The sequence below is a fragment of the Amphiprion ocellaris genome, chromosome 21 (genome assembly GCF_022539595.1).
Source record: "Amphiprion ocellaris isolate individual 3 ecotype Okinawa chromosome 21, ASM2253959v1, whole genome shotgun sequence".
NCBI classification, from domain to species: Eukaryota; Metazoa; Chordata; class Actinopteri; family Pomacentridae; genus Amphiprion; species Amphiprion ocellaris.
This window is the reverse complement of record NC_072786.1, coordinates 726,523-739,015: the sequence shown is the minus strand read 5'-3', so window position 1 is coordinate 739,015 and position 12,493 is coordinate 726,523. Positions and strand designations below refer to the sequence as shown.

General features: G+C 39.9%; 1 protein-coding gene across 4 annotated transcripts; it reads right to left on the bottom strand.

Annotated features, from left to right (window-relative positions):
* Positions 1-476: 476 nt before the first annotated feature.
* Positions 477-12,405, bottom strand: svopl (SVOP-like). 4 transcript variants are annotated; one of them, XM_023273850.3, is made up of 16 exons: positions 12,248-12,405; positions 8,295-8,401; positions 7,087-7,178; positions 6,303-6,401; positions 6,118-6,189; positions 4,488-4,612; positions 4,341-4,404; positions 4,111-4,236; positions 3,554-3,682; positions 2,316-2,389; positions 1,866-2,062; positions 1,644-1,755; positions 1,050-1,131; positions 881-970; positions 636-749; positions 477-554 (listed from the first exon to the last, which is right to left on the bottom strand). In XM_023273850.3, the coding sequence occupies exons 2-16, from the start codon at positions 8,398-8,400 to the stop codon at positions 543-545; spliced, it is 1,494 nt and encodes a 497-aa protein (XP_023129618.1). In that variant the 5' UTR covers position 8,401; positions 12,248-12,405; the 3' UTR covers positions 477-542. The 4 variants fall into 4 exon arrangements, with proteins under 4 accessions (XP_023129618.1, XP_054862736.1, XP_054862737.1 ...); XM_055006761.1 differs by having other exon boundaries at positions 12,137-12,257; XM_055006762.1 differs by lacking the exon at positions 12,248-12,405 and adding an exon at positions 11,916-12,093.
* Positions 12,406-12,493: the final 88 nt, after the last annotated feature.

Here is a 12,493-nt window from a genome sequence, read left to right as displayed (position 1 = left end):
TCCCACGTAACCGTTGCTTCCAGTTGAGTCACTAATGTTTCCACTGCTGGCCGAGGACTGCAGAATTTTTTAATTTTCATAAATTATTGTTGGTATAAGCATGTTATTTTTGGTGAATTTTTAAATGACACCTGATTTTGATGAGATTTGGCTCATTTTCCCAGCAGAAAAGACAAATGGTTTAAAAAACATTGAAAGTTCATTATTTCTTCTGTTTTTCCAGTTTCTGGATGTTATTTTGTGGTATTTTGGTTCTAGATGGAATTTATTTTAAAGAGAAGCAGTGTAAATAAAAAGAAATAAAATAAAAAGAGTCACAATTAAATTCCTGAGCAGAGAACTTGAGTCTGTTATATTTAAAGTGCCGTTTGTAGGATTCAGAGGATCTATTATTAAAAATTCTACAATTCAGTTTCACCGTATTTTTGTTCAGTTCTGAGTCTTTTTGTCTCCTTTAATGAAGTCACAGGAACCACTGAGGTCAACAACATATTTAATATATTTACATGTAACATAAAATGACTTGCTGTTCAGCGGCTTCATCAGGAGCTTTGCTGGAAAAAAAAGAAATAAATGAAAGTTTGTAAATGAAGAATAAAGTTCATTCAAAATGTTGACAATGAAGCGTTTCTCACCAGCAGAGCTCGACCTCGAGTTTCTATCGGCAGCAGGAAGTTTCCCAGAGCGCAGAGAAGACAGGCCACCGAGAACGGACTGAGCGCCAGAAACACCGACCGGGACATCAGCACCTGAAGTACACACAGAAAATATTTACAGTACACAGAAACACCTGAAGTACACAGAAAATATCTAAAGTACACAGAATACACCTGAAGTACATAGAAACACCTGTAGTACTCATAGAAACACCTGAACTCACCTGAGCGATGAACGGAGCGATCATTCCTCCGATCCGACTGAACGACGTACAGAAACCCATCCCCAGAGATCGGGCTGCGGTGGGATACACCTGAGAGACAAAAACACCTGATCAATAAAAGCACCCGAGACCTGATCAATAACTGATCAATAACCCAGCAGTGACGTACCTCAGCTGTGTAAATATAAACCACATTAAAGTTCATGGAGACCAAAGAACGCAGCAGAAACAGCAGAACCGTGAAGCCAAACCTGCAACAGTGAGGAAGACCTGATAAACCAGGACCTGATGAACCAAACCAGATAAGACCTAATAAACCAGGACCAGATAAAACCTGATGAACCAGGACCAGATAAGACCTGATAAACCAGGACCTGCTTAGACTTAATGTCCTGATAAATCTTGCAGCACTCAGTCTATTGGACCTGATAAACTTTGAAGAGATTAGTTTGGAGGACCTGATAAATCTGGACCTAGTCAGACCTGATAAACCTTAAGCAGTCGGTCCAGAGGGCCTGATAAACCTTGAAGTGGTCAGACTATTAGACCTAATAAACCTTGAAGCCTTTGGTCTGAAGGTCCTGATAAACCTTGAAGTGGTCATTTTGGAGGACTTGATAAACCTTGAAGTGTTTAGTCTGGAGGTCCTAATAGAACTGGAAGTGGTCAAACCTGATAGACCTTGAAGCCTTTGGTCTAGAGGTTCTGATAGACCTTGAAGTGGTCTATCAGGACCATAGAACAGAAGTCTTTGGGTTCTTACATGGTCGTGCAGATGTTGACCAACATGAAGAAAATGGCCGCCATCAGCTGCAGAACCGTCAGACTCATCTTCCGTCCAAAGACGTTGAGTAACCCGATGTTTAAAGGAACCACTGAGGACAGAACAGAAGGGGGTCAGAACTGATCCAGAACCAGAACACCACAGGTTCTCTACAGACTCCGTTTTTCTGAGGTTTGAACTCTGGAACCGTTAGTATCTTACGAGCGATCTCCCCCAGGCAGCTGATGAGCAGCGTCTGGTAGTCATCGAAGGCGAAGGGGATGCAGTAACACAGTCCGTCCTCATGGCGGTGCTTCACCTGATGCTCTCGGTCCGGATTCGTCACGCAGAGCAGGTTCTTCTCCAGCAGCTCAGAACTGCTCAGAACTGAACCGTAGTAGGAGAAGGAGGCCACAAACCTGACGGACACAACAGAGAACTTAAACCTGGTTCTAACAGATCAAACATCCAGACAACCTCCGACTCCAAACCATCAGAAACCTTCACATTTTTTACTGTCATGACTCCAGAGTAGATACGACCTGTTGAGCTGAAGAAATCATTTCTATTCTGTGTTTTTACTGGATTTAGTTTTTTGATTTCAGCTGAAAATATGCTCTTTTACTATTTTGTAGTTTATGTTTGGAAACAGTGAAAACGAAATGTTCTTACCAGGAGTACCAGAGCAGGATAGACGTTCTCCTGAAGGACGAGTTGAGCAGAATCCTCCAGCTGCCTCGTTCCGTCTGAAACATGAACCCTGCGTTAACCTGATATACTCACAGAAGTACACAGAAAAATAAGAAATACACATAAATACGCAAAAGAAACATGCAGAAAGGGGATTTACACAACACTTCCTCTTTCATGGTGAAGCATCAAAGTTCAGGGGGGCGCCATGGCCACGCCCTTTGATATATGCTGAAGATTTTCACAAGTTCTCATCCTGAAGGCGTGTTGTATATACAGTCCAAACTTGAGTTCTTTTGGAGTTACCCCCCGTAAGGAATCAACCACTGAAAATGACTAGAAACACCAAAAATCGCAAACTTAATTCAAAATGGTGGACTTCCTGTTGGGTTTAGGGTATGGGTCCAAGAGACTTTTTTGTTTGCCTTGATGTGTTACATATGTGTACCAAATTTCATAGATATAGGTGAAACATGCTGTGGGTGTTTTTTGTTAAAATTACTGTAGAGGGCGCTACTGTGGCACATGCAGTGCTGAGATGCATACAGTGTCCTTCCTTTAGCCAGTTGTGATGTGTGTGGCAATTCTGATGAATTTCCAACCATTCCTAATGTGTCAAAAGTACTTCCTGTTTTATGGCGAAGGATCAAATTTCCAGGGGGCGCCATGCCCACACCCTCAGACTTTTGGAGAACATCTTGATAACTTTTCATCTCTATGTCCTGTTGTATAAACTGGCTAAATATGAGGTCTCTTAGAGTTACCCTCTAGCAGGAGTCCATTCTTGAAAATGACAAAAATCACCAAAAATTGTCGAATTAATTCAAAATGGTGGACTTCCTGTTGGTTTAGGATATGGCCACCTCAGACTTTTTTGTTCACCCTGATGTGCTGCATATGCTACAAATTTCATAGCTATAGGTCAAACATGGTCAGGGGCTGAATTTTCTAAATATTGCAGGGGGCGCTATAGAGTAATTTTGCCACAGACATGCGCAGCTCCAATAAAATCTAACATTTTTCACCACTTCTGAAACATCTGGAAATTTTCGCACATATTTGAGCACATTTAGGGTCTCAAAAACATGTTTAAAAAGTCGGTCAAAAAAACTCATTCCTTGCATTCCTATGGTGCTCGGATCCTAAATATTTCTGAACGTTCCACCATTTATCAGTAACTTAGTCTGTTCTAATGTTCTCTAAAGTATTTCTTAACGAACCACTGCAGGTTCCACCAGACGTCCAGCAGGAAGAGATGACCGGTTCATTCTGGCGATTTGCTGCAGCGTCTGAACGGCAGCATCCACGTTTCCGGCTGAGACGTTGTAGCGAGCCGACTCCGGAATAAACTGGAACCAGACAGACAGACAGACAGGTGAGGAGAGACACGTGAGGACAGAAGGGTGAGGAGAGACAAGTGAGAGACAGACAGGTGAGGAGAGACAAGTGAGAGACAGACAGGTGAGGAGAGACAAGTGAGAGACAGACAGGTGAGGAGAGACAGGTGAGGAGAGTCAGGTGAGGAGAGTCAGGTGAGGAGAGTCAGGTGAGGACAGACACAGACAGGTGAGGAGAGACAAGTGAGAGACAGGTGAGAGGAGACAGGTGAGAGACAGGTGAGGACAGACAGGTGAGAGACAGACAGGTGAGGACAGACAAGTGAGAGACAGACAGGTGAGGAGAGACAAGTGACAGACAGACAGGTGAGAAACAGACAGGTGAGGACAGACAGGTGAGACACAGGTGAGAGACAGACAGGTGAGAGGAGACGTCTCACCTTGAAGAGGAAGATGAGGACGACACTTGGGGTGACGGAGATGCGGATCATCCACCTCCATCCCAGAGTTGGAACCACCAACATCCCCAGTATGATGATGAGCATGGAGCCGGTCATCCAGAAGATCTGATGGAGACACAGAGCATGATGGGAAATCTGGACTGATGACATCACACATCAGGTGAGTGCAGGACACCTGTGTGACCGTCCTCCTGGATCCGTGGACTCACCGTCGCCAGCGGCAGCAGAAACGCTCGATGCTTCGCCGGGATGAACTCCGTCTTCAACACGAACCTGCAGCAACAAACACACACCTGAGTCACAAGTAACACCTTCAGCCAATCAGAGAACAACGTGGCGGCGGTGCGTTCACTGACCCCTGTGACACTCCGGCGACACCACAGCCGACCATGCTGCGCAGGAAGATGAACCAACCGTAGGACGGAGCGAACGACGTGAGGAGAGAGAAGTAGGCGCTCCAGATGAAGCCTCCACACACAACCTGAGGACAGGAAGTACACAAAAATACATGGAATTATACACAAAATGCACAAAAATACATGGAATTATACAAAAAATACACCAAAATATGTGGAATTAGACGGAAAATACACCAAAATACATTGGCATCGGGTACCATGATGATGTAGCTATGTAGCATCAGTTACCATGGTGATGTAGGTATGTAGCATCGGTTACCATGGTGATGTACGTATGTAGAATCGGTTACCATGGTGATGTACGTATGTAGAATCGGTTACCATGGTGATGTAGCAATGTAGCATCAGTTACCATGGTGATGTAGCAATGTAGCATCAGTTACCATGGTGATATAGCTGTGTAACATTGGTTACCGTGGTGATGTAGATGTGTAGCATTGGTTACCGTGGTGATGTAGCTATGTAGCATTGGTTACTGTGGTGATGTAGCTATGTAACATCGGTTACCGTGGTGATGTAGTTATGTAGCATCGGTTGCCATGGTGATGTAGGTATGTAGCATCAGTTACCATGGTGATGTAGCTGTGTAAGATCGGTTACCGTGGTGATGTAGGTATGTAGCATCAGTTACCATGGTGATGTAGCTGTGTAACATCGGTTACCGTGGTGATGTAGGTGTGTAACATTGGTTACTGTGGTGATGTAGCTATGTAACATCGGTTACCATGGTAATGTAGATGTGTAGCATCGGTTACCATGGTGATGTAGCTGTGTAACATCGGTTACCGTGGTGATGTAGGTATGCAGCATCGGTTACCATGGTGATGTAGGTATCTAGGATCGGTTACCATGGTGATGTAGCTGTGTAACATCGGTTACCGTGGTGATGTAGGTATGCAGCATCGGTTACCATGGTGGTGTAGGTATGTAGCATCAGTTACCATGGTGATGTAGCTGTGTAACATTGGTTACTGTGGTGATGTAGCTATGTAACATCGGTTACCATGGTGATGTAGATGTGTAGCATCGGTTACCATGGTGATGTAGCTATGTAACATCGGTTACCATGGTGATGTAGATGTGTAGCATCGGTTACCATGGCGATGTAGCTATGTAACATCGGTTACCATGGTGATGCAGATGTGTAACATTGGTTGCTGTGGTGATGTAGCTATGTAACATCGGTTACCATGGTGATGTAGATGTTCAGCATCGGTTACCACGGTGATGTAGGTATGTAGCATCGGTTACCATGGTGATGCAGCTGTGTAACATTGGTTACCGTGGTGATGTAGATGTGTAGCATCGGTTACCATGGTGATGTAGCTATGTAACATCGGTTACCATGGTGATGTAGATGTGTAGCATCGGTTACCATGGTGATGTAGCTATGTAGCATCGGTTACCATGGTGATCCAGCAGGTTAAACTCAACATACATGTTAACCATGAACCTCTGTAGTGCTGCTCTGTGATCAGGTGAGAACTGATGTGTCTACTGATTGTTGATTACTAATTATTGATGATTGATATTTGATAATTGATTATTGATCATCGGAGTCTCTGACCTTCCAGCGTCCATATCTGTCGGCTACGTATCCTCCCAGAACTCCACACACCATGAAGCCCAGAAACACCATCTGGACCACACACACAACATCTGTCACTGATTGATTATAGATTGATTATTGATTATATTAAAGAAGAGCTGCTGCAGCAGTTATTGATCGCTCAGACCTGATTAGAGACTCACCGTGGAGACGAGAGCGACCTGCCAATCATCCAGACGCCACTCACAGCGAATCTCTGGAGACACGACGGCTAAGAGCATGATCTCCATCGCCTCCACGATCTACACACACACATAAACACACACAGAGACACACACACACACACACACAGAGACACACACACAGAGACACACACAGAGACACACACACACAGACACACACAGAGACACACACACAGAGACACACACAGAGACACACACACACAGACACACACAGAGACAAACACAGACACACACAGAGACACACACACACACACACACAGACACACACAGAGACACACACACAGAGACACACACAGAGACACACACACACAGACACACACACACAGAGACACACACAGAGACACACACAATACAAACACACACACACATAGAAACACACAGACACACACAGACACGCACACACACACACACACACACAATACACACACACACACAGACACACACAGAGACACACACACAATACAAACACACACACATAGAAACACAGACACACACACACACACACACACACACACACACACACACACACACACACACACACACACACACACACACACACACACACACACACACACACACAGAGACACACACACAATACAAACACACACACATAGAAACACACACACACACACATAGAAACACACACACACATTTTGTACAGCATTACAGAGTACTATCAGTACTGTAACAGAGTATTTTATAGAGTATTGTCAGCAATCTGACTACTTCTTGTACTGTAACTTACATTAGAGCTGCCCATGATGACAAACAGCAGGATGTGAAATCGTCCAAAACCGATCGTTTCTACGGCGTCTTCAACTGTAAATGTCTGATCAGCTGCAGGAGACAAATCAATACGTCTATTGATCAGTACATCAATATGTCTATAGATCAATACTTCTAATGATCAATACATCTATTGATCAATATGTCTATCGATCAATATGTCTACCAGTACCACCTGATCAGCTTTGATTATTGGTAGAAAACAAGCTGTAAGTCAGATATTAGAATCTGATCAGAGAACATTGATCGACACGTTCACACTTTAAGGAATCAATCAACAATCAAAGATGCTGCAGTTTCCAAATGTTTCCTGAATGCCTCACAGCCGACAATGAAGTCAATATGGAGAATTTCAAAGACATTTTAGACAATTTTAAAGTATTTAAAGTAACTTCTGTGTTTTTTAGTAATTCTGGACAATTTTTAAGTAAATTTTGGAAAAGTTTCAGGACATTTTGGATGATCTTAAAGTTATCTTAGACCATTTTTAAGTCATTTCAAAACCATTTTAAGTCATTTTGGACCCGTTTGAGTAATTCTGGACATGTTTCAGGAATTTTTCAACAATTTGTACGTCATTCTGAATAATTTTTGAGTAATTTAGGAGAATTTTAAAGACATTTTGACAATTTCAATGTCACTGTAGACAAGTTTCAAGACAATTATTACAAGATTTGGTCATTTTGGACAAATTTAAAGTTACTAAAAACCTTTTAAAGTAATTTCTGATTGGTTTTCAGTAATTTTGGATCATTTTTAAGTAATTTGGGACACGTTTTAGGATGATTTTTGAGTCATTTTGGAGAATTTTACAGTTATTTTGGACCATTTTTAGTCATTTAAAAAAAGAAACTGAGTCCTTTTGGACACATTTCAGGATATTTAGGACAATTTTGACATAACTTTGGACAATTTATGAGTGATTTCATTGTAAAATAAAACATTCCAAAGTCCAGATTCACCTGAACCAGTGGATTTTATCTATGCGTTTAATATGAGTTGGTCATGTTCCTTTCATTGTAAGAAGATTCCAGTTAAAACCTCCATCTAACCTCCTGCTAACCTTCAGGACCCTAAGATTTACCTGCCAACCCTGATGGAGGTCCAGAACCACAGATTGGGAACCTAATGATGATGGATTATTGATGGATCATTGATCAGACTCACCCTTGTCGCTCTCGCTGCCCTGCTGCTTGCCTGCAGGCTTCTCCTGCAGCTCCACCTCCTGCAGGTGGATGGCGCTCACCAGCTGAGTCTTCGTCCCGTCACCCATCCTGCAACAGGATGTTTCCATGGTTACAACAGGTGGAGACGCGTTTAGATAAAACGTCCGTCAGCTGCTCTCAGGTCAGATTCTGAACAATTTTACAACATTTTCTCTCTTTTCTTTTTTTACTTTTTTTTTTTTTTTTAAACAATTTTTGGATAGTTCTGGAGAAGTTTCAAGAGATTTTGGACATGTGTGGGTTTTTTTTTCATTTTAGACCATTTAAAAGTTATTTTGAATAATTTTTGGGTCATTTTTAGGACAAATTTCAAGATATTTGGGACAGTTTTTTTGCATTTTTGAAAATTTCGAAGCCATTTTAGACCATTGACAAGTCATTTCAATAATTTTTGGGACATTCTGGACAATTTTAAAGTCATTATTGACCTTTTTTTTTGGTAATTTAGGACAAATTTCAAGATATTTTGGAACATTTAGAAATAATTTTGAACAGATTTTCAGTAATTTCAGACCATTTCAATGTCCTTTAGACCAGTTTTGATTCTTGTTTGGACAATTTTTGGGACATTTTTAACAACCTAGATATGTTTTGAGATGTTTTCGATAAGTTTTAATGATTATGTACAATTTTGGACAAGGTTTTGTCATTTTGCACAACTTTTTTGTCATTTTGAGCAATTTTCAAGATGTTTTTGACTGGTTTTGCCATTTAAAAAAAGATTTTGTCATTTTAGACCATTTCTGAGGCATTTTAAAGAAGTTTTAAGACCTATTGGATGAGATTTTGTCATTTTGGACAACTTTCAAGACAGGTTTCGATAAGTTTTAATCATTATGGACAGTTCCATCATTTTGGACCATTTTTGGACCATCTTGTGGTTTGGGAAACACAGACGGACATTTTCCAACATTTTAGAAACCAAACAACTCCTTGATTCATCCAGAAAATAAACTCTATTTGCAGTAAAGTTAAAAAACATAAACAAACATTAATAAACAACCAAACAGAAACAGCAAACAGAGACTTTGTCAATAACATATGAAAAAACAATAAGAAGTGGTCAAAGTTTCCTCTAAAGATGTACTAAAATATTCAAATATTCTACAATATTTAAGAAGAAAATCAGAAAATGGATGGATGGATTCATTTCTGCATCTTTGACTTTATAAAAACACATCAGAACAACAAAACTAAAGAAGATTTAGTGAAGGATCCAGTAAATGTCGAGCTCTTTAATCAATCCAGTCACTTTTAAAGCTAAAATGGTGAAAAAACTAAATATTTGTAATTTTTAATTTCTCACATCAGAGGATTTGCAGATATTTCATCATATTTTAATGAAAACTGAAGTTTTTTTGTTGAATTCTGGACAAAATAGGAAGGAAACGAGGATTGTTTCATCTTTAGTTTCCCGGTTTGTTCTGTGGCTGAACTTTTCTCTGCCGCAGGTGAAATAGTTGGGAGGAGTTTTGAAATCAGGTTTGGAAACAGCAGCAGGTTTCAGCTCGTCTTTCAGGTTCTTTCAGGTTTGTTCAGGAACCTTAAAGATCTCAGAGTTTGTTTATTCAGTCTGGAGTTAGAAAAACTGTTTCCTCAAGCTGCGTTCACCAGCTTCAATCTGTCTGCAGCTGATTCTGTCTTTAATAGCAAAGGTTTGTCTTTAAGATTTCCTATAAACAAACATCTTGGTTGGATTTTAGACGAGTTTCTGTCACTGTGGACAATTTTTGAGTCATTTTGGACAAGTTTCAAAACATTCTGAACAGTTTTTTTGTAATTTTTGTCAAGATTTAGTCATTTTATAGCATTTTTGATCAATTTTATACAAGCTGTAAGACCTATTGGACAAGATTTTGTCATTCTGAGCAACTTTCAAGATGTTTTTTTGACTGGTTTTTGCCATTTTTGAAAAAAAAATATTTAGACATTTTAGACCATTAAAAGTAATTTTAAACAAGTTTTAAGGCATATTGGATGAGATTTGTCATTTGAGGCAAGTTTCAATAGATTTAAAGTCATTTTATAGCATTTTGAGCAATTTTATACAAGTTTAAAGACCTATTGGACAAGATTTTGATATTTTAGACAAGTTTCAAGAGATTTTCAACAGTTTTTTTTGTAATTTTTAGTTATTATGGACAATTTCAAAGTCCTTTTGGGCATGGTGTTATCATTTTAGACCATTTTTGAGTCTTTTTAAACAATTTTCAACGCAGGTTTCAATGGGCATTCATTATGGACAATTTCGAAGTTTTTTTGGACACAACTTTTCTCATTAGGACCATTTTCAGTAATTTTAGACAAGTTTAAAGACTTATTGGGCAAGACTTTTTTTTATCTTGGGCAGTTCTTGGACTAATTTTGGACAATTTTAAATACATTTTCAACTGTTTGTCATTTTTTAGTCATTTTGTACCATTTTTTAGTCATTTTAAACACATTTCACATGATAAAAAAGGACACATCAGATGACGTTCAGAAGAAGCCTGCAGTTGAAACATGTCAGCAAGGTAAAACCATCTTTACTTTGATTTGTCGGTATAAAAAATAATGTTATCCATTTTAAACACATTTTAGGAGGACTGGACAACATTTTGTCATTTCAGACAAGGTTCAATCCATTTTCAACAGTTTTTTTGTAATTTTTTGTAATTTTAGACAAGTTTTAATACCTATTAGACAAGTTTCTGTCATTTTGATGAGTTTTTGGAGTCATTTTGGTCAACTTTCAATACATTTAAAATTGTTTTTTGTCATTTTTTTTTAGTAATTTCGGATCATTTTTTAACAATTTTATACAAGTTGTAAGACCTATTGGACAAGATCTTTTCATTCTAGACAAGTTTCAATACATTTTCAATAGGTTTTAATAATTACGGACAATTTCAAAGCCATTTTGGACACAATTTTGTCATTCTGAGCCCCTTTAACATAAGTTTAGACATGTTTTGAGACATTTTGGACAAAAGATTTGTTTGCTATTTACAATCAGACTTGACATCTACAATAGTATTACTATAGTATTGTTTCTAATGTCAAGCTTGTGTGTGTTATTTAAAAAACATGATTAACTGATGAGTTTTACAGATAAAATACAGAAATAATCTCTTTTATAGTCACTCTGTGAGCTGCAACCATTAAAATCTAACTGTCATGACTGAAATCAAGTCCGTTTGGTGCATTAATAACATTAGAGTGATTCTGTCTGAGCTGCAGTCTGTTCTGCAGGTGGAAATGTGTTTTTTATGAGTTAAACTGGTTCTTTAAAGCTGTAAAATGAAGCGGATCAGTTCTAGTGTGAAAAACGGAGCAGGTAGAGGGATGCAGCAGATCATTTCAGATAAGAGCATCTATAAACTCAAACAAGCAGCTTTAAGGAACACAGCATTGGATCCAGCATATTATTATATTTATATTTCCTGTATCTGTCCAGAGACTGCAGCAAATCCATTCTGTAAAGGAGTGTTTGGGTATACACACCACGAAAAAAAAAGTTGAGTAACTGCTGAAGTCAAATGTCTGAGGCTTATATCTGGGAGCCGAATTCACCTGAACACACCTGTGGTCGGTTCCGGTTGTTTTTCTGTCGTGTCCGTTCGTCTTAAAAGCGACGACAGGAAGGAAAGTTTAAATCGGCCGAAATTTAAACGGAGTTCGGCGGAGCGGTTTCTGCCCGGATTCTGTTTCAGGAAACTGTGGACCATTAAGTTGAATGTGGGTCAAACGAAGCGTGGCGGGTTTGAGAATAGCTCAGGAGTCACCAGGTGTGGTTCGGGTTACCTGTCGTGACGTTTAGCTCCGCTTTAGCTTCACTTCCACCGCAGCAGAGACTCGGTCCACCAGACTACATGATCATTTAACGGGTTTCTGAGAAATTAAGGAAATACTCACACTAATGTCGGTGTTTTAAGACCGTTTGGGCTCTTTTCATCCTGCAGAGGCTCACACACTCACAGACACGCTGTTGTTGTTCACCTGCACAGGTGAGTCCGCTGTGGCGTCACAGGTGACCGGAGGGGGAGGAGCCTCCATCTTCTTCTGGATTTCCACCAGTGTGGCTTCAGTCACTTTAAAACGTGGCATGGTTAAACTGTCCAGTGTTCTTCCACAGAAACCACAGACTGTAGGACTTATAAT

Bases quoted from the DNA above. Each gene is read 5' to 3' on its own strand.
- svopl (XM_023273850.3), bottom strand. From the start codon at position 8,400: ATGGGTGACGGGACGAAGACTCAGCTGGTGAGCGCCATCCACCTGCAG. The intron at 7,179-8,294 runs GTGAGTCTGATC...TGTCTCCTGCAG, and splicing joins GGGCAGCGAGAGCGACAAGG to CTGATCAGACATTTACAGTT. The intron at 3,683-4,110 runs GTGAGACGTCTC...GTCTGGTTCCAG, and splicing joins TCCTCATCTTCCTCTTCAAG to TTTATTCCGGAGTCGGCTCG.